The sequence below is a fragment of the Melampsora larici-populina genome (genome assembly GCF_000204055.1).
Source record: "Melampsora larici-populina 98AG31 unplaced genomic scaffold MELLAscaffold_11, whole genome shotgun sequence".
Lineage (NCBI taxonomy): Eukaryota > Fungi > Basidiomycota > Pucciniomycetes > Pucciniales > Melampsoraceae > Melampsora > Melampsora laricis-populina.
The window spans coordinates 506,690-528,769 of NW_006768775.1; the positions used below are offsets into that span (position 1 = coordinate 506,690).

The window sequence follows — 22,080 nt, forward strand, 5'->3', positions numbered from 1 at the left end:
CCACACACTATCCATAACTTATCATCTCATCGACTTTAAGAGAAACCAACCAATTGACATCATGCCACAAGCGAATGACCTCCAAGCAAATCTCATCTGCAATGGGACACCTCTAGCTGAGTATCCCGTTCCTTCGGCAGCACCAAACACTGTCTTCTGCGAATCCACACCGGGCCAGACGTTCCATGTCAAGCTCTCGGGATCAAGGGCTCTTTTTGATCGCGTAGTATATCTATACTGTGACGGTGTCTTGATGGATAGCTATGCCATCCATCGTCATCAACTTCCAGCAATAACCTTTCATGGTATTTATTTACAAAACGATTTCACTAAAATAATGCCATTCAAGTTTTCGAAAATCGAGCTTTGCGAAGAAGATAATAGTCATCCAGAGGATATCATTAAAAACTTAGGAACTGTATCTCTAGAATTAGTTCATTGTACCTTGGGTCATACTCTACCATGTTATCAGTCCTTTGTTCCTTCCATCGCATCAAAAGATAAATTTTCTGAAAGAAACAAAAAAGCCAGTATGATTCCACATACCGTCGGGTAAGTGTTTTTGATGATGCTTTTGATTCAAACCATCAATTATCCCTCTTTGACCAATTTGAGCTTGCTGACTCGAATCTTTATTGTAGCCTTGGGGAGTCGACTTTCGCACCTGTACCGCGAGCGACAAGCTCAGTCCATCTTGTGCAAAGGGATCCCATGCCCTATCAGCGATTTGTTTGGCAGTATAGGTCTCGAAGTAAGCTTTGATCACAGCACCGGCTCCCTTTCGTTATGCTCATTAATTCAAGTTGAAACTGACTGTCATTAACTGTTGTTGATATTATAGACATGTTGATCACCGCGGGTGTCATTCCTCGGCCCGTGACCCTACTACCAGATATTCGCTTACCAACTCCTTCATCCACGCGCCAAAATAACGTACCCGGAGCACGTAGTCTCAGTGGAAGTGGTCATATGACACCTGGGCCTTTATCCAACAGAACTAACCGGGAATCAAAGCCTGACACCAAGCCCAAGACAAACGGTCACAAAGTAGTGGTGATCGATCTGTGTGATGACGAGGATCGACCAATTGTAAAATCAATCGTTATCCATTCCAGTCCCAAGAAGACTATTTGCCTTGATGACGATGAGGACGATCAAATAATTCAGCCATCCAATAACGCCCAAGCTAGTGGTAGTTCAGCTCAGCAAGTTGACATCAAACCTGTGAAGAATGAGTTGAACAGTCAAAACATCACAGCACCTGATGGACCTCAAACAAAACGAGCCCAGGATGAGAGGGAAGTTGAAGGACATGATCGAAAGCGTGTGAAGGCTGAAATGACATCTATCTCTCTGAATGTTTGACCTATGTAAGTATTGAAACCTTTTTGTTAACTATCTGGACCTTTGAACTTAAACTCTCCTTGATCTTCTTGCAATAGCTCTCATTAGACATACTCAATTGTAACACCATTCTCTCTTACACAACCAAATCTTTCTCAAAAACTGTTCCAAACTAAGAACTCTTACTGGTGCAACTACAATCCCAAGAAATTTAAACCTTTCAAAAAATAATCATCCTCATATGCACCATCACTTTTTGCTTGATTTGTAATATCAAATAACGCGTCAGATCTTTTTTTGAAGTCATACTACTTTTTCTTTGATCATGTTTTCCCTTATTTTCTTGTAAGAAATCAAATTCTCTTATAAAGTTTTTGTCTATGAAATATTATGATTTGGGAGAAATTATGAATTTTCACAATTTGAAGATTTTTGTTGAAATGAACACATTTTTGTCTCGTGCTATCTTCAAGTTCAAAAATATTTCTTGAGCCGCTCCTTGATTTGAAGTTTTTTGGGGGGTGGTCTTAGGTCCAACTTCGTCAAGGGGAATTGTCTCTGGTAGGCGACGACTATTCCAAGAATTTGTCTAATAAAAAAATAGAAGCCACCTTAAGTTATGAACGCCTCACCTACAGGTCAATTGTATCTTTATCAACCGTTCACAACGACCTTTTGAGAGCATCTACAAGTTATCATCCCATCGAATCTTCCGAAGAAAAGCCAAAGCTACCCAAGTCTCATCATGCCACAGGCGAACGGTATTGAAGCGAATCTCATTTGCGATGGAAGCCCTTTGACTGAGTACCCCAGCGGCGATTTCGCGCCCAACACTGTCTTTTGTCAGTCAACCCCAGGCCAAACATTCGAGGTCAAGGTCTCAGGACCAGAGGCGTGTAGCGATCGTACGGTAAGGCTCTACTGTGACGGAGTCTTCATGGATGGTTATGTATTCCTTCGCGGTTGCCGTGTTGACGTAACTTTTCACGGTATCTATCTGCCGAACGATGGTACAAGATTGATGCCCTTCAAGTTTACAAACATCGAGCTCTCTGGTGAGATTTTGCTTGTGTATTGCCCCTTTGAGATCTTAACTGACTTGTCATACACTTTTATGCCCTACAATTGGATTCTCAATCGCAAATGTTGTCATACATAGAGGAAGATGACAGTCACTCCGATCGAATCTTTGAAAACCTCGGCACTGTGTCTGTAGAATTGACACATTGTATCATGGGTTCATCCGAACAAATACCTGAAAAGACTCCTATTCCATGCGTTGCATCAAGCAAGAAAATTTCTGAAAGGAACAAAAAAGCAAGTATGATCCCACATACCATCAGGTCAGCTCCCCTAATCAGGATTATCATTCAAAAATTGTGAACTAAAATCATGATCATCATAGTCTTGGGGCATCGATCATTGCCCCAGAACCGGATACGACAGCATATAGTTTCTATCTTCAGAGAGATCCAACACCTCATCTGCGCTTTGTGTGGCAGTACAGGTCTCGTGGTAGGTTTGAGTAACTGGATAACTCTGACTGGCTTGTTTATCTCTCTTAATTAAAGTGTTCAAACTGACGATGTGTGTCTAACTTCGATATCCAGACTTGTTGATCGCAGATGGTCACATTCCTCGCCCTGCAAACCCTATCCCAGACATACTGTTATTAACTACACCTCCCATCACGCGCCAACGTGATGAACCGAGACCAGCGGACGGACAAGGACTTGGTAGCAGCAAAAGTCGTGAACCCGCACTGCCACCTGGACGCTCCTCCAATGTTCATTTGAACACTCTGCCAGGTATCCAGCCAAACACCAGCGGTACCGAGCCAGTGATGATCGAATCCAATAGTCATACGGAAAATAAGCCTGACATCAAGCCAAAGACCAGCCGTACCGTGCCAGTGATGATCGAATCCAATAGTCATACGGAAAATAAGCCTGACATCAAGCCAAAGACCAGCCGTACCGAGCCAGTGGTGATTGATCTGTGCGATGACAATCCAATCACCATATTCTTTTCTAGTACTTATGATAACCCCATCCTTCTCGATGATGATGATGATGAGCCAACAATCAAATCTAGCAAAAGGGTCACCCAAGCTCCTATTAGTCTGGCCCAGAAGGACGACAACATACCTGTGAGGATTGAACCAGAGACCTGTGATAACACATCTCCTGACATACAATCCAAACAAGCGAAACGAGCGCAGCTTAAGACCTTAGCTGAAGACGGTACTCAGAAGCGCATGAAGCTCGATATGTTGTCTATGGCTCTGCATACTCAACCTCTGTAAATAAAATTTTTACCAATCAATTGGAGTCCGAAATTGATGTTTTATTCTTCTTTTTGCAATTACTCTCACTAGCTCCCTCTCTTCTCATGGAAAAAGATTTCGAAGTATATAACTACAACAATCTAAAATATGGTCAGATTCAAGAGTATTTTCTTCAACACTAGAATGTCCATTAAAAAAAACTGAACTCCCGGATATCAAGGATGTAAATTATACAAAAGATGGTTTGATACTATTTTTCTTTCCTTGTTTTATTGTTGAATGGAAATTGAATGCAATCATCTGGTATATTTTTCTTCAAGAATCATCAGATTGTTTTCAAGAATCCATGATCAGTGTATCAGCCAGATTAATTTCTTGAATGGAAGGAGTCATTTTCAGTTGATCTTTTGATTCTTGGAAATAGATTACCTATATGATAATAAATATACCTTATTGGGTGCACTTTTCAATTACACATGCACTTAATTTCACAAAAATCCATGCGTGAGATCTTGGTTTGATCAGTTCTCAGCTTTCATCAAGACCTGATGCTCACAGGTCAATAACCATTCTACAGTCAAATCTCGATGTAAGCATCTAGTATGTATGGATATCACGCTGAAAATTGTGCGCCGATTTTTGCTCCCACCAGCTAAAGTGCCTCGCGATGTATGCATATCACCTTATAAGCAAGAGAAAATCTGTGCCAATCTCTATGCTTACATCGAGGGTTGACTGTAAGTTGGTGTACGCTTGGAGGAATTCCCATTGGGTGGCCAAGTGCTAGTATACGTCATGACTAGCCTCTCTGTGTGGTACAGAAAGGTATGATTCAGTTGTGGTTATTGAGCATGGTATTACAAGGGGACATAAGACTCCCTTATTGAATTCAATCTAAGACTATGGGTACATATCTCATACCTCACAGAACAAAAAAGCCAACATGGTTTTGTTCTTGTTTTTTAATCAAAGATATCATGGTTTTTGAACTTCATTCAGCGTGTTTGTTTTGGTGTTATCTTTGTTAACGCTTGTTGAGCTAAAGATGCAACAAAAACAGTAATTTGTGTCTACTTCTGATAATGTTGATTTTTCAGTTTGTTTCTCTCAAAAAATCATTTCACATAGAGTGTTTGCTTGTGGATACTTAATTCTTTGGAATGACAATTGGGGTGGGCTCTTTGAGCATCAGGCATGCCATAGACTCCTTGCGTTTGCCTTGATCTGCCCATTCCAGATGTGATACCATTAATCCTGGTGCTCCCATGTTGTTGATGTTACTTGACAGGTTAGATAACAATGAAGAAGATGGGTAATTTCAACTCATTGGCAGTGCCTGATAAAGAGAAGGGGAATAAAAGGATCATGTATGGGATAGATGTGGAATTGGTGTGTGCACATTGACTTACCAGCTGCAGATTTGTGTTGTTTTTGAAGCATAAATGGTGGACTAGACCAACAAATACAGGGATAAGTAGGTAAGAGACAAATCCACAGTGATTGTGAAATATTAGAAGATCCTAAATAAGAAAGAGATTGTTTAAGTGTGGTTTTTGTAGGTCAGCCAAGTGTGATCACTCCAAAAATATGAAGTGAAACTTACAATGCTCTTTGCACCCTTCATTAGATGACCAAGTGATGTGGTCAAGTCCTCAGATAGGTACTTGTGGTGGGGGAACAGGAAGATAAGTATTCAATGATAGGGTTGAACACATATTCTAGCTGGATGTATTGCAAGGTGATATGAAACCATGAAGAGAGGATCAGATTCTGAACCAACATAAAGACAGCTGATGTATTTGGTCTACAAGATCAATGACTAAATCCTGTAAGAAAGCTGACTGGGAAACAAAGCATTCATTTCCAATGAGAATTCATTGAGAGCCCAAGTTGGAGGTTTGGAACTTGTGGTTGCAAGGCTCAAGAGATAATGACAAATGCACAGTCATAGGCTCACCACCTGATTGGATGTGGTTTTCAATCACACTGGTTTCTTCATCTTGTGATCAACTTCAAGGAACTGGAGTGGGACCAGAATACTCACCACTTCAACATGTGTCAGGTTAGCAATTAAAATGTGGCTTGAGCCTAAATGCAAACTTAGCATGCACAGGTGATTTTCAAGGTAAGTTTCACACCACATATCAAACTGGGCCATGCTGGCTGCATAAGACCAGCTGGTACCAAATTTTCACATGCAATGTCTGTCAATGCAGATTTAGACAGGGAATGAAGAACACACAAGATTATCATCTGAAAATTAAAGAGTTGTGGACAAAGTAGACTACCTCATCAGACTGAAAATCAAGTAGCACAAGCTGAATAAATCCAACTGTTTGTCAAGATAGGAGTGAGACCATCAATGATATTTCACGATATTTATATCTTACTCAAAATTGTTGGTATGTACCTGTGTGATAAAATATCTTTCTCTTTGATAGAATCAAGAGTACCTAAAGAGACTGACATGTCATCCTAATGACCAATCATAAGAGATGAGTTCAAGTACATTCTTTTAGCTTTGATCCACCTTGATCTGCGTGTGAAGTCAAATTTGGGTACTCATATCAAAAAACCTAATCCAATAAAGTGCTTGAGACAAACCTATACACATGGTAGATATGAGGACTGTGTTGGTTAAACACAAAAACATTTGAAGTCCAAGGTGAATATCTGCATCTTTTGAACCAAGAAGCTTGACATCAGACAACATGACAAGGTGAGTGAAGTTGCCTGTGAATGTTGCAGGTCATGAGCCATGGCCTGATATGAATTGAATTTGGAAGTCAGGCTGACTACAAATTTTAGCATTTGAGTCACTATAGGTTCAGACATTGAAAATGAAGGAAGATGATCATTGAAGTTCAAAAAAGACAAAGTAATCAAAATTCAATATATGAACCAAAGCTCATGTATTGTACTCATGTGGAGGGAGTCCTTCGTAATGAGCAATAAATTTAGGGGATACAAAGTTAAAACTGGGAGTTTTTTACGATGGACCAGAGAGGAGGGTGGAGGACAAACCTCAAACCCCAAACCTCAAACCCGGATACAGACTGTACAGAATACACAACTCCCTGACCCCCCCTCATCATGATTTCCAATGAACTCGTTCGAGGCTTCAGACTCTTCAGACAGACACTCCTGATTGTCATCATCATCCCAACCTCATGAAAGCTTAACAGATCAGCTAATTAGAAGCTAGGAGACCTGTTGTAGTTATCACTTGCTCACTCTATTTCTCATCATCTTTCTTTGACTCTATATGTTCAACAAAGTAAACTAGAAGTATGGATAATGATACATGATAATACTTGTTGCTATTGACCCCCACAAGTTCCTTTGCATTTGTGGACGGGCCATCTACATGGAGATTATTGCACAGACCGTCTTGTTCAATCTCGAGTCCAAATCTCCACAGTGTTATCCACTGGGATCTTGTTTCCTGCTCCACTAGCTTTTCTTGTTAGCTTTTCTCACTATCTTGATTGATCATTGTTGTTTTATTCTTCATGATGATACCCAATCCCAATCTCGATTCACCTCTATGTTGTTGTTGTGGTGAAGATTACCCAGGTCGAGAGAGAACTCAAGCAATCTGTGACCCATGTCAATGGAGCAAGGATAACCCAAACAAAGTCAACAAGCCCAATTTGAGGTCCTCAAGACTCAGTTGTGTGGTCGATGCAAAAAATGTCCAAAGGCAGTTGAACTTATTAATCCCTCTCAATCGACTAATCCACTGATCAAATCACCAGGCAAAATGTCATCGTCAAATTCGATTCCTTTTGGTTCTTGACCTGTCTTTCTCTCGCCATTGCAAACATCTGTTACTTCAAACGCTCAATTTCCAATACTCTCGAGTTCTCGTTCTTCACGTCCCTCAAGCTCCCACTTATCAGTACCTCTTAATTCGGCTACACCTGCATCAGCTCATTTTGGAACGCAAGTTGAGCATAGTGTTCAAAGAGCAATCGCACAGGCTAATGAACTTCAATCTCGCCAACGTCAACTGCAAATCAACAATCATCGAAAACCAGTGGTTCCATATCCCCCCAGCTCTGAAGCTAGAGCAATTGCAAGATCCAAGTTGAACAAACGATCAGAATCAAAGAAATCAAAAACAACTGGATTTATAAAGATCAATATTGCTTATATTATGGACAATGAACTTGTTGAAACTCAATTGAGTGGTTCTACGTTTGATTACGATTTCTCAGAGCCGGATTGGATGCTTGATTTGACCAAAAAGGCCTGTGATTACTTTAGAGACGATCATCCAACTTTTCCCTCACCTCAACAAGTAGTTGAGCATGGACTTGAAAGCCTACCACCTTATTATAAAGAATGGTACTACCTGGGTGAATTAGGCGGACGTAACTCATTACCTAATAGAATTACTGAAAATTACCTTTGTTCCAAGTTAACTTCTGGGCGTGGTTGTGAGAAGTTTGTTTTAATTTACAATTCACATCAATATAAGACAGCAACGGGAAAGGAAAATATTGAAGATGATGAAGATGAGTTGCTAGACTTGCCACCTGCCCCTTTTGATCATCCACAAAGCATGACGCTACGTTCACATTCTGTGAAAAGTGAGTTCTTCAAGTTCAATCTCCAAAGCCTATCTTGATCATCATTATCTGATTTCCATCTCTACATATAGAAAACAGAGTCCGTAAGTCTTCAGTTCATCTTTCTTCCGATTCAGAGGCTTCAGAAGCTTTGCATGGATCAATCAACTCAAACTCGATTGATGACCATGGTGAGCAAAGTCTTTTCAAAATTGTCTATTTGTGAATTCTCTAACCACATGTCTTGGTTTTGATTTTAAGACTATACACCTCGTCCAACAAGAGCCTTGAATGTAAAACGTCCTAACTCAAACATGCAATCTATCGAGACTCAGACATCACCTCCGAGTGTACAATCAAAAGCAACTCAGACCTCCAACCAAGTCATTGACGAGCGTGTTGATATTTCAAGAGTCATTGATGTTGCTGAGCGTGTTGATATTTCGAGTTGTGTACCACTTCATCAAGTCATGAACAAGCTTGTTGATGATCATCGTGAGTTATACTTTGAACCCAAATACCTCTCAAACACACAGTTGGATTGACTTTGATCATCAAAATCTAGCTGGTGGCGAAGTCGGATTTTCCGACTTAGGAATCATGCGATCGCTCGGCAGAGGAACTCTCCCTATTGTCACTAAGGCTCGGAACCGTTTAAGTCCTAGCTGGAAATCAGGTTCAATGCTTACAATCATTACGAAGGGTTTGGACTCGAATAATATCAATCGACTTGCAATCGAGCGGCTTGCCTTTGAAAATTCAGAGGTAGTTTATTCCGTCAATTGTTCTGCTTTCATTGGGTCCGGGGCTTTCATGAATTGCTATGAAGAAAAGGTCCTAATTGATGGCCGAGCTCAGGAGATGGTTGCCAAGCAAGATTTGGATGCAAACATGACTCTTGAAAGCTATCAAGCTTTGGCTCAGCGCTATCTTGAAGCAGAACGAAGCATCAATATGTTTAAGATGGCAATTGAGGCCAACTCGGGCAATATTCCATATGATGTACGCGAACATTGTAATAAAATACGAGTGAGTTTATTAAGGGTACACAAACATTACAACCCATTTGAAAAACCCATTTGAGAAAAAATAGAAAAACCCATTTAAAAAATTATTTTTTTGAACAGAAAAATAAATTGGGTCCCTCTGGAATTTTCTGTTCAAAAAAATATTTTTTTGAATGGGTTTTTATATTTTTTCTTAAATGGGTTTTTCAAATGGGTTGTAATGTTTGTGTACCCTTATTGTTTTTGTGGAACTATCTGAATCAGTTGATTAGATTGATCTCCTTTGTTAAGCTTGTGAAGAATTTTATTGTACATCGAGGACACACAGATGATCCTGCTCCAAAGGACATATATTTATTTGAGGAGAAGATCGAAGGGAAATTTGTCAAATTCTTTGGTAATCTATTCTTTAATATTGAGGAGGAAAAGGAAAACAAGATTATCTATCAAATTATGCACACACTATCACACAAAACATATCATGACAATCATGGTAGATGGATGATTGCAGACCTTCAAGGGAATGAAGAGGGTCTTCTCACGGATGTTGCAATTATTGATGAAGAGTATGTGTTATTTTGAATCATGATGTTCTTGTTGTGTTATCCTCTAACTATGACTTTGATAGATATCCGTGGACCATGGGAAACACTAGTCGGATTGGCCTAATTGGTTTTCGTCTCACGGCTAAATGTAACTTTTTGTGTAGCAAGCTTGGCCTCCCACATCCTCACGGTGCTAGATACCCCACGGTTGTAAATGGTGTGGTAGTAGAAGGTACTGAGAGTGAGTTCCCTGTGCTTGACTCTGATGCTGAGCGCTCATGGGAATTGGTGTGTGGTGTCCATACTATTTCTACATAAAATCCCATATGTGATCCTTTCTTTGTTTTCAATCAAATAATTTGAAATCAATTTCAATCCAATTCTTATATCTATCATTTTGAAAAAGCACTACAATATTGATCTATACAAACTAAAAAGTTATAAAGAACTATAGTCACTAAGCCAAAAGAGTTATAAAAAATTGGAATCAATATTAGATATTTGTTTTCTAAACCAGAAATTGAAATTTACTACTATTAACTCATAAAGTAAATCCAATATTCCATGCTGCATTCAAACAAAGACTGAGAATGAGCGCTGATTGATCAGAGAGAAAAGATCAATACAAAGCAATCTCCATCAGTAAGTCCCAAATTTCAAACTTGATATTCTGCATCACCAGCAACTCTGAACCTGTCATCCCTGTTGTACTCTTCATATTCCCCATCAGAATTCAACATCCCTTCAGGGAATTCATCTAAATCTATATTCATATATGTAATTATTTCCAGGACTGCTGTAAATACTGCCCATACATTGTTTAGAGTGATCTTGGATTCAATAAAACCTAGCTCTTGGATTATGTTTGAGACTGTGGAAGCAAATATGGGGGGAGTGATTTGAAATAAAGTCTCTTCATCAGGGTAATAATGAGCTATCATATTTTGTACGAAATCTTTAGGAACTTCAAGGCCCCCTTCAGTTCCATCATACTGTTCAGGGGCATAATGGCAGACTTCAGGTGAAACCCCTGTAGGAACAAGAGAATGCTTTTGTTTTGCAATGCGGTTGAAGTTACGTTCCAGGATGAAGGAGTCCAATATTCTCTGAACAAGCCTTATAAACAAATGTAAGAACAAAGCCCTATAGAGACAATAAAAATTATAATGAATATCATGAGTTAAGTTAAGATATTTGCAAGGAAACTTTACATACTTCTGAATAGGTTGTTTAGGGTCATATATCCCTTCAAACATTGCATTTATGATGAAGTCATGGATGGTTATGTTTTTTTGTATCATCAATTGTCCCCATAATTGTTCAATTCATTGATTGTGCTGTGATGTTGTGAATCGGTGTCTTTTTTCTGCTTCTTCCCAATCTAATCCACCAATGATATGAAGAAAAGTGATTTGGAAAGTTGCGATGTCACCGGTTTCTGATCCTTTGTCAGTAGTCACCTTTTGAGGACAAACTCCCATAGCTTCAACTGTTCGTAAGAATTGAACACCAATTCTTCGAGGATCATTATTGTTTGTTGCCACATGTAGTTTCAAAACTTTTCGACTCCATGAATCAATAGCACCATAAATACATATGCCAAAAGGCTTCAACTTGTCGTGACCATCCATAGACCAAACAAAATTAGGACCAGGAACATCATACAAACGGCGGTGTAGTTTACGTCGGTGTCTTTCTTCAAGGCCTTCTGGATATAGTTCTCTCATCATAGAATGAATCGTGTTGCGGTTAATCTTAAGACCATGATCTATTGCAAACCCTTTCTGCATTGATCTGATACCAGCTGTTGCACGGGATCCTTCTACCTCCAATAACATTTGATCTTTAACTTCTTGCACAGATGTTAACCCTAATCTAATATCATCTTTTCGCCAATTCAACCCCATCTCTTGACATAATGTTTTAAGTTTGTTGGCGGTAAACTCAGGTATATTACACACACGCTGAATGTAACTAACTACTTCTTTTTTTTGTAGGCCACGGGTATGACAAAGTTTAATTTGGCCAATGATTTCTGCCTTTTTTTCGTCTGTGTATTGCACGTGTTGGTAGGTATGTAAGTTCAGCTTGGTAAGGCGATACTTTAGTTGCCTTGGGGTCCAATCGATGTCGTGCTTGTTTTTCAAAAGTTGAAGTAAGTCAGGTAACGAGGTTTTGGTTTCACATGCTTCTCGGAGTATTGTGTTGATGTCAAAGACTTGGTCTGCTGGTCCGATTTGATCAAAGTTGGGTAGAGCAGGTGCGAGATTTTGATTTAAGTTGTCCATCGTGTAAGAACTGGCAATGTGGTGGGGAATTTTTGCTCGACTTTGAGGGAGAAGAGGAATGGAAGAGGAGATTGCACCGCTTGGGGGAAAAGTACATCCATGCAAATGGAAAATGTGAGACATGTTCCGCTACCATTTTGATCCCTTGTCTCATGCCAGTCATGTTTAATGGTGAGTTTGATTTATGAGTGACAAGTGCTAATGGTGAGGGTGGGTATGGGCTCTACAAAGCGGTGCAAACATGTTTGTTGAGGTTAATCTACAACTGAATATGCTCCATCATAACTTGTAAACAGACTTGAGTGCTTTTGGGCAAGACAGCGAAAAGCTGTTAAAATCACTCAACTGCTTTTGATAATCAAAGAAGACTTTTACAAATCGTTAACAATTGGTTAACTATATCAGTGAACAGATGCCTCATGTCGAAGTTCATCAAGGAAAACAAAATAATGATTTGAATGCGATTTAATATTTCTTTACGGCGGATTAATGGTACGATGATGAGAAATTGAATAGTGAGGAAACTCGAACAACGTGAAAATGAAAACAGGACTATGAAGACGACAGAAAGTATGTGAAAAGGGTTTTTATGTAGTAAATTTTGTACAAAAGGTGCTGAGCCATCTGGGATATATCAGGACCAGTCGTCAAATCAAACAAAGATAGAAAGACTTATAACCAAGCGTATTTGAAACTCTGTCGATTGTGTTAATATGTATGCAATTACTGCCTTGCCTCTAGCTTCTGAGTTATGCGTCGAGATGATCTCAAGATCCGAAGCAGACAGGCAAAGCAGTTTGCATGCATATTAAAACAATCTTCAAAGCAACAAATAGGCTTCAATGCTTTTGAAGCAAATGAAAATGAATCGATTGTTAAAAGGAGAGATGGAAAAATTCAATGTATAGAGCAGAGGAAACAATTGGGGAAAAGGCTGTTCATGAATCAGATATCAGGCATCAATACATATTAGAAAAGAGATGGGATAGCTCAACTGGTCGATGTGTTTGAGTCCACCGAGTCCAGCCGGTTTTTTTGTTTGAACAGGACCCTCGTGAATGAAAACGATTCAAATTAAAGCCCCTGGTTTTGATTTTATTGGCTGAAACGGGCATCACCATCGCGATTCCAAGACCACTGGTGTCATAGAATCTCAAAGGTTGCTTCTGTATCAATCCTGATCCTGAGACCTGAGACCTAGCACAAAATGAAATGACAAATTACCCTGAGCCCAAAATCCAGCAGTTAAGAAAGTCCAAAACCTACCTGCAATTGTTGAGTACCATCTCGGATGTCCTATAAATCGATCGCGTCTGATTGAAATGTGATCCCAGGACCCAAATGAACATCCTTTAGCGAGGTTGGGATTGTGAGCTGAGTTTAGTAAGAGAAAGTACGAACGAAGTTGATCCTAGTTGATCGATTTTGGGTTGTGTATTACAGTCGGTTCTCGATGTAAGCATATTGATGGTTGACAGAAACCCCTTGCATATATCGCGCGATGCATACTCGCGAAATAGACATAATATGCTTATTTTTCCCAAAAACAAGGCATCGATGTCTATATGCCGATTTCCTCACAAGATAAGTATATTTTTTGATTTCTTTGCTCGAAAATAGAGGGATCATTGGGCTAATTACAACGGATTGAAAAACAAATGTGATTTGCTGAAAAAACTGTTGATGAGAAGCCACAATTGCCTTGAATGAGATCATAAAGAGCAAGAAAAAAGGGGATGATTACACTAGAACGGGAAAGAAAGCATAAGTATTAAGACAAAACATGAAAGTCAAAAGTACATACCAGATGATTTAAAAAAACCATTGAGACTAGTTTGCTTGAGTGATGAGACTTGAACATGGCTGAGATCCAACAGTTTTGTGAAAGGAGAAGCACATCACTGATAAGTTCAGATATTGAAGACATGGTGGGTGAGGCTGGGCGTGTGGATATGTAGCAAAAAAAAATTGTTGCGGAAAGTCTCACAACAGACAGAAGTGGGCTTCTGTCAGCTTGATTTAAGCATATTATGCTTCCGCAGCCCAGAATTTCAAATATATGCTCATATGCAGTATAATTAGCTCTTTTTGTAAGCATAATTCACGAATTTTGATGTTTTTTTATGTTTTAAGCATTATGCATCAAGGGTTTTGGTTTTGGCAGGGAGCACACGTATACCAAAAAAAATCCCCCAAAATCCTATGCTTGTAGCGAGATATGCTTATTTCGAACTTGCTTACATCAAGAACCGACTGTAAGCTGTACAGTCTGTACAGTCTGTATCCGGGTTTGAGGTTTGGGGTTTGAGGTTTGTCCTCCACCCTCCTCTCTGGTCCATCGTAGTTTTTTCCCAGTTTCCCAGTTTCCAAATACAGCCAAAAACGCAAACTGGGAAACTGGGAGAACGTGGGAAAGTTCCAAACACAGCCAAAAACAAAAACTGGGAAACTGGGAAAAAAAACCCAGTTTTAACTTTGTATCCCCTACCTTGAAGTCACTGGAGCTCCTGAGACCAAGAGGTGCTACATAGCATGCTCATGATCCAAACTATACCCAGTCTCTCTAAGTCTGACAATCAAACCTGCCTTTGACTCCTTGTATATATTCAATCTGTTCCGCCCATTGTTGTTGTGATATTATCAATCTTGGTGCCCCCTGTTATCGACTGGATGGCGCGTATCACATGAACAACAGTGGGAATTTGAGCACTAATGCATAGCTGGACAAATGGAAGACGAAGAAAATAATCATGTGATAACTACAAAGCTCCACTGGATTGTGATGGTGGAGTGATCCTGCAGTCACGTGATGGTGGGATGGTGTAGCTGTACTAAATCAAATGAACCCCTCGTCGCGTTTGAAGGTTGACCATTCTCATAAAGCTGAGCCTCAACTAGAACTCAGTCTCAATCTATCAATCTCTTCAACTCACATCATCATTTCATCAAATCTGACCAATTGACCTCAAAGAAATCTCATCATGCCAAAAGCCGACGGAATTCAAGCAAACCTCGTCTGCAATGGAATGTCATTAAATGAATACCCTACCGCCTCGTCCGCGCCCAACACCGTGTTCTGCGAATCAACGCCGGGTCAAGCTTTCGAGGTTGTGTACACTGGACCAAGGACACCTTCGGATTGTATAGTTAAGCTACTCTGCGATGGTGTCCGCGTGAAGGGCACTGCATTCCGTCGCCATGAAAATCTCTCTCAAACTATTCGTGGTATCTATTCGCCTACCGACGATACAAAACTTATGCCCTTCAAATTTACGAATATTGAGCTTTGCGAAGAAGATGATAGTCATCCAGAACAAATTGTTAAAAACCTAGGCACTGTATCATTAGAATTTTTCCATTGCATCTTGGGTCGAAGCAAAAAAGGGGGTAAAGACCCTGTTCAATCACTCGCATCCAACTCCAAATTCTCGGAACGGAACAAGAAAGCTAGCATGATTCCGCATACTATCAGGTTGGTTTTTCTGATCGCTCGCGCTTGTGATTCAAACGAGCAGTCAGCTGTCCTGTTTGCTGACTGTGCTTTTGATTATAGCCTCGGTGAATCGATAACTGTGCCAAAACGATCGGTAAAAAGTTCTACTCACAAGCAGATGGATGAAAAACCCTATCTGCGATTTGTATGGCAGTACAGGTCTCGTGGTAAGCTTGAATCACCAACTGGCTGTTCTTTGATCCCTTATGATTCTTGACTGGAGTTGACAAACTGATTGTTTCTATCTACTTCGATTCATTAGGCATGTTGATCACTGCTGGCGTGATTCCGCGACCCATCAGCCCGCTCCCAGATGTCGGACCACCAAATCCCTCAGTCACTCTTGAAGATAGCGAATCAAGCCTAGTACAGGTACCGGAACCACGCGTGAAGGAGCGCAAACCATCAATTTGTGTCAACAGAGGTGGTGACATCATAACTGGACCTTCGACTCGCCAGGACACCAAGCCTAACATCAAGCCGAAGACAAGCAGTGGCAAATCGGTGGTCATCGATCTGTGTGATGATGATAATCAACCAATTGTACAACCAATTGCAACCTGCTCCAGTCTCGAAAACCCTATCATTCTCGATGATGACACTGATGACGAGCAGATAACTCAAGCATCGGAAAAAGTCATCCAAGCTAGTGGCAGTTTAGCTCAGCAAGTCGATATCAAACCTGTGAAGACCGAGTTGGAGACTCAAGCAGCCACAGCACCTGGTGACCAACCCAACCCAACAAAACGAGCCCAGGATGCGACTGAAGTGGAAGGACGCGATCAGAAGCGCATGAAAGTTGATATGACATCTATCACTCTGGATGCTTGAACAATGTAAGTCTTCAAGTCTTCCGTTACTCATCAGGCTCTGATATCGATATTGTCTTGATCTTGTTCTCATGGCTCTCATTAGGTCTACTTTCCACTTATGGATATCAAATCCTAGAAACCAAGATGTTTCAAAATCATCTCAGATGCAAAACAAAAAATTGGCTTTCATCAGAATTGCGACCTTTACAAATAAACGTGTCTTGTCATCTGATGTTGTCTTGAATTGAACATTTTTTGTTTCAATGATTGATTCCCAATTGCAACACCAATCTCTCTTACAAACTGATTCTTTCAAAAGCTGTTTCAAACAGTGCACATCCACACCCTCCAATCCATCCTAGATCTCAAGAATCTAAAATATATGCAAAAAAATCCATTTCATAAGTATTGCTTTACCCTGAATTTGTACCCCAATGTTGTGACTGTTTTATTCAATGTACCTATGTTTTTGTCTTCTTTCCTCATGTTTACTTGTTGTATTAAACCAATATCTCTTCTAAATTCTTATCATTTAAATTTCAGATTCATGCATCTTTTTTTGATCTTTTCTGCAACTGTTGTATGTGGCAAAGTTTTTTAATAGTAACAATTCACTTCTACAATTTTTTTTGATACACAATTGAAGGATTTTGATCTGATTATCTAAGCTTGAGTAAGATTCTGTGCATCATTAGCCTTTCTTTTCTCAAATGTATGATGAGTTTTATGATGACAACAAGATCTTCTGACATAGATAGCTAATGGAAATATATACATACTCATTAAATCACATTTGGCTTGTTTCTTTGATGCTCTGAGAGTGTTTGACATTTCATTTTTGAATCAAAGATGGGATGAAAGATGAAATGTATTCAGTTTTTGATCTTGACATTGACAATGTCGAGTTTCCATTTTTGTCATTCTCTTTTGATAAGTCAGGAGTGTTTGTGGGCAAGTGATTTATTGGAGTGGCAGTTGAGGTGGTGCATGTGATATTTGACCAACATATCTGTCATTGACTCTTTGAATTCAACTGCTACTGCTCATTTTTCTTTTCTCTTTCTCTCAGTTTGTCTCTATGTGCTTGTTTGTCATGTGGGGAATGTGCCAGGGACAGCAGAGAGATGGATCAGAGGCTTAGGAGAAGTGGAGTATTCTTTCTCTAACTTTCCACCTAGACTAAAAGATGTCTTTACAGACCTACGCGGACATCACCCCGGCGCCTAAGAGTGTCTCACCCAGCACTCTGGTGGTTAGAGTCTCAGATTCCGTGAAACCTTGGCCAAAGTTCAATTTCAAAGCCTCCCTGCTTACATAGCTCCAACCCAAATGTTTCTCTTTTGAATTCTCTTTCTTTCTTTCAAATCTCACATCACACAGAGCCCGGACTTCCATGTACCCAAACACCGCCATGCAGCTGCCAACCCATTGTTTTTCTCACTTACCATAGTTTTCTACAGTGTTTTTATACCCTAGGGTCAGGCTTTGCACTATAAATACATTCAATTAGAAAAAAGCTTAAGCAAAGGGGATGACACCAATTATGGGTCAAGCTGAGCCCCAAAACCAACATCCCTTGCGTTACCCAAAAACCAACCCGCCGGGCACGGTTTTGGTTGGGCCTTTTGGCCCCCTGATACATTGGTTAACCCAATGGTTTTGGGAGCGGGGGGGTTTCTAGAAAGTACCCAACCCGTGGGTAACCGGCAGTTTTTGAGCAAACACATTGATTTCAAACCGGTAGGAAAGAGTAGAACAAAACAACAGTAAACCAGTAACAAAAGTGGTGAAAAAGAAAGAATAAAAAAATAAAAGTAAAAAAACAAAAAAATTATGATAAAAATTGAGTTATGAATCTCAATAATCATTGATTACAATATGATTGTTGGTTGAGTTAAGTTTATGAGGGAAATACATAGGCCCAAATAGGCAAAACCACTCCTTGAGGCACAAAAGAATCTCTACATTTGCAGGAGATAGAGAAGCTCGTTGAGGTCCTATAATACAATTTATCTTACTAAAGGCTCCCTCAGATGGAGTGCTAGTAGCAGGAATGGCCAGGTACATCTTTGACATCTTGGCAAGTACTGGCAGGGTGTCCTCTTTCCCTTTCCAAAACAATAATACATCCCCCCAATGACGATCACAATCACCCAAATAGCAATGAATTTCACTTTTGATAGTGTTGTATATGGTTGGTTCATTGCTTCCGTAGATGGCTTCAGCAAATCAATTTGGTTTTGGCTTTGTTTTCTTGACTTTGGAGCTTGGAGGAACAGAGGCAAATGTGGATGCTATATTGATGAACTGTTGCTTGAAGTCGTCGGGAGTCATGCTGTAGTTCATAAAGAAGTCTGCTTGATCCTAGATAAAATTATCTTTGTCAATAATTATCACTAATTGTTGATAAGTAGAGAATTGCTTACCTCAAAAAACTTCATCTTCAGGCCAGGGTTTAGAATCATTCACAGTGTCCTTTTACTACTCACTGGGAGTACGTCCACCTCAATCCAATCTCAATCCAATCTCAAATCCATGTCAGTTCAATATCAATCCAATCTCAATGTTTGGCCTAGATTAACAGACAAACAACCTTCCAGAATGAACTGGAATAAAGTTTGGTTGCATGTCCACACATGAAGCTGTCAGAATTTCTGGAAGGTTTGAGTGATTATGCAGCCCATGCATATCCCCCACTCAAACATAATTGGAGGTCAAACTGATATTGAACTGACATTCAATTGAGATTGGATTGAGGTGAATGGAAATCACTGGCCGCCAGTGACTAGTAAAATGACACTGTGATTGCACAAACGGGTGCTGGTTTTTTTAGTACTTGTTTGAAGTACTCTTCCAGCTTAGTCAGCATATCCTTGGCAGCTGGTATAAGCTGAGTGTGGTCATACTTTTCCTTGAACCAAAGTAAGAGACGTTGGAAAATCAATATGATATCACTTGGAGAGAAATGAAGACTGAGAAGAGAAATGAATAGTTGAGATATTGTAACTTCATCAAACCATCAATGATAACTGTATAAATAGGAATTACTTCATGCATTGTAGGTTATTGTCTTTGAAATAATATATTGGTAGCCTCACTGAGAGGCTCAAGGAAGTTTCACATTTGCTGAACGTAGCCCCACTCTAACTGGGACAATGCAAACTTGTGGCCTTCTTGCCGTTCACAAAACTTCATGCAGGCTTCTTTCAACCAAAGGGCACATTTAAGCATTAGGTATGACAAGTTCCATTGGGTTGGAACATCAATCATCAACCTATTGGCTCAACCAGCTGAGGTCAAAGTTTGAGATTGATGATTGACTTCTTCATCGGGGTTTGATGGTGTGCGGTAGTGGAAGAACTCGGCAGCATCTTTGTCTAGTTGTGCTTAGATATCTTCCTCGTCATCTTCATTTGCATCTTGTTTATCGTTTACATTTGGATCATGATTTCAATTCTTGTTTTCACCGTCATCTGAATCTGAATCTTGAAGTAGAGTTATCACCTTGGCAAAGTTCTGAATTTGTTGAGGTGTTGTTCAAGTGTACATTGCCAGACTGTGTATACAACCATAAATCATGTTGAGCTTGACAGAGGCGTTGTCAGGAGTGTGGAAGGCCTTGTTTTGCGGCTAAATTGATGACATGAGTGCAGCATCCCATGAGCTGATTCTTGGCAAAATTGATGTTGGTTTCTTAAGCAATTGACCAATATTGACATTCACACTGGCATTATTGGCAGTCATGCCTGATATCTTCAAGCCTAGATTGAATTCACAGATATAATTGCCGAGGATCTCAGCAAAGTTATCAGCATCATGGGCACCTAGATAGCAGAGACAGGATGGTTTGTTTAGTCAGAAACAATCTATTAAGAAAATGAAATATGAAAAACAACTTACCTTCAATATCAGGCATTCCAATAACAATGTCCATGAGCTTCCAATATTTAGTGATGAAGTGGCTAGTGATTCCCAAGAACCCGTGATGATTCACTGCCAGCATTAAAGAGGTTCCTTGATGGGAATCAGCACTAGGCTGGGAACATTTTTGAGAGTAGAATGGGTCATGAAGCCATCACGCAGTGGCCATCTGAGCAATAAAGTATATGTTACATATGTGCAAACATCTGAGTGAATACTTAGCTGTCATCTACATATAGCTCCGCTCAGTTACCTGCTCATCTGGTTGAGAAATTCACATGTAATATGTTCTGTAACTTTGTTATGATTGCAACAAACGGCGCAAAAGATTGACTACATATATCACCATGGCTACTGAGGAAATACTTATGAAGATATTTAGCAGTAACCAATGGGGAATTTGGTTCCTGGGACCCATATTCCCACCCAGGAATCTCTTTAATGCTGGCAGTGATTAGGCGAGGTCCACGCCTCTTGTGTGAAGGCTACATAGTCGCTTTGATTGAAATACTTGGACTGAATAAAGGTCATGTAGTGGTTATACACTTTGCTGCAGTGCTGAGCAATTGCATGTTGTTGCACAAGCATTCCAATAGTTTGAGTGTTGACAAGTAGAAGAAGGTATTTGAAAGAAGTTTGGTTGACTATGGCATAGGGGAGATTGCAATTGGATATGAAGTAGGTGAGCGCGGTCTTGAGAGTCTCCGCATTGAGAGTTTCCCATCAAGTACAAAGAGAAAGGAAACAAGGAAAGAAATGTTGGAAGATTGAGAAGGATGAATCAAATGAGTTGGAAGAGAGAATATTCAAGACTCACTGTCAGCCCTGAGTACTAAACCAGAGTACCAATGGGCGACGTATTATAATAAAAACCTTAAAAATAGCAATCACAACTCAAGGCTCAGTTTCAAGAGTCAAGTTACATATGATTTAGCATATGTAACATGTGCAGAACTTACATCACAGGGTTTTCCCGTCTTGGGGTCAATTACTCCACATAAGTTGTGACCAGCACCTTTTGTAGTGCTGTGGCAACACCAAGACAGCAGCGCTCGGGATAGTGCTAGTGTAGAGTTAGTGTAACTCTAAGCGCAGAGCTATCTGATAGTGTTACACCTGTTATAAGAGCTACGTTAGCAGCCCCGGATAACGGGGCTTTTTTTATCAGTTACATTAGCAACCCAGGTTAACACGGTTTTTTTTTCAAGCTACGCATCAGCCCCACATTGCGTTACCGTAGCTCGGTTGCGCGTAAGGGAAAGCAGGGGCTGGATTGTACCAACTCAGCATCTGTAACCGACATTTGAATGGTTAGCTGTTTGTGGATTTTAATCTTGATTCATACCTTTCCTAAATTGATTTCTATCAAACAAATAGCTGCCAACTTTTTGATCCCTTCCTCTTAACTCTTTTCTTCTTCACTTATCTTCTTTGACAGTCCTATCAACGACAAACATTACTCAATTCCTTCTCTCTCAATCATCAACGTGGAACTTTTCAAAATTGGTCATTTTCTCAGTCAACAATCTCAAATGATTGAGAGAGAATTTAAAAAGAAATCAAAGAATCAAACTTCAGAATTTTAACTTGCATCTGAACAAATCATTCCAATCAAACCTCGGATGCCAATTTATACATCACTGAACAAAATCCCAAGATGACTACTCCAAAACAAACGACTTACAACCCCAACCCACCAAACTATCAAACTTGGCAAAACTAGCATTCACAAGAGTCAGCATCATCAAACTACCTACATACTACATTCATTGAAGGAGTCCAATTGATCATCAACTCAATAAAACAATC

The 22,080-nt window shown here is 39.9% G+C and overlaps 4 protein-coding genes across 4 annotated transcripts; all 4 read left to right on the forward strand.

Annotated features, from left to right (window-relative positions):
* Positions 1-61: 61 nt before the first annotated feature.
* Positions 62-1,365, forward strand: MELLADRAFT_61741 (uncharacterized protein; the record flags this gene model as incomplete). The annotated part of the gene is made up of 3 exons (XM_007407978.1): positions 62-552; positions 642-751; positions 842-1,365. The coding sequence occupies 3 exons, from the start codon at positions 62-64 to the stop codon at positions 1,363-1,365; spliced, it is 1,125 nt and encodes a 374-aa protein (XP_007408040.1).
* Positions 1,366-2,089: 724 nt separating this feature from the next.
* MELLADRAFT_61742 (uncharacterized protein) lies at positions 2,090-3,649 on the forward strand (the record flags this gene model as incomplete). The annotated part of the gene is made up of 4 exons (XM_007407979.1): positions 2,090-2,399; positions 2,504-2,687; positions 2,750-2,859; positions 2,955-3,649. 4 exons carry the CDS (start codon positions 2,090-2,092, stop codon positions 3,647-3,649), a joined length of 1,299 nt encoding a protein of 432 aa, XP_007408041.1.
* Positions 3,650-7,146: 3,497 nt separating this feature from the next.
* MELLADRAFT_104853 (uncharacterized protein) lies at positions 7,147-10,211 on the forward strand (the record flags this gene model as incomplete). Its single annotated transcript, XM_007407980.1, has 8 exons — positions 7,147-7,337; positions 7,520-8,226; positions 8,298-8,396; positions 8,467-8,700; positions 8,771-9,207; positions 9,504-9,778; positions 9,841-10,045; positions 10,164-10,211. 8 exons carry the CDS (start codon positions 7,147-7,149, stop codon positions 10,209-10,211), a joined length of 2,196 nt encoding a protein of 731 aa, XP_007408042.1.
* A 4,815-nt stretch (positions 10,212-15,026) lies between these two features.
* On the forward strand, positions 15,027-16,266 carry MELLADRAFT_84634 (uncharacterized protein; the record flags this gene model as incomplete). The annotated part of the gene is made up of 4 exons (XM_007407981.1): positions 15,027-15,517; positions 15,599-15,705; positions 15,801-16,081; positions 16,189-16,266. The coding sequence occupies 4 exons, from the start codon at positions 15,027-15,029 to the stop codon at positions 16,264-16,266; spliced, it is 957 nt and encodes a 318-aa protein (XP_007408043.1).
* Between the last annotated feature and the right edge of the window lie 5,814 nt (positions 16,267-22,080).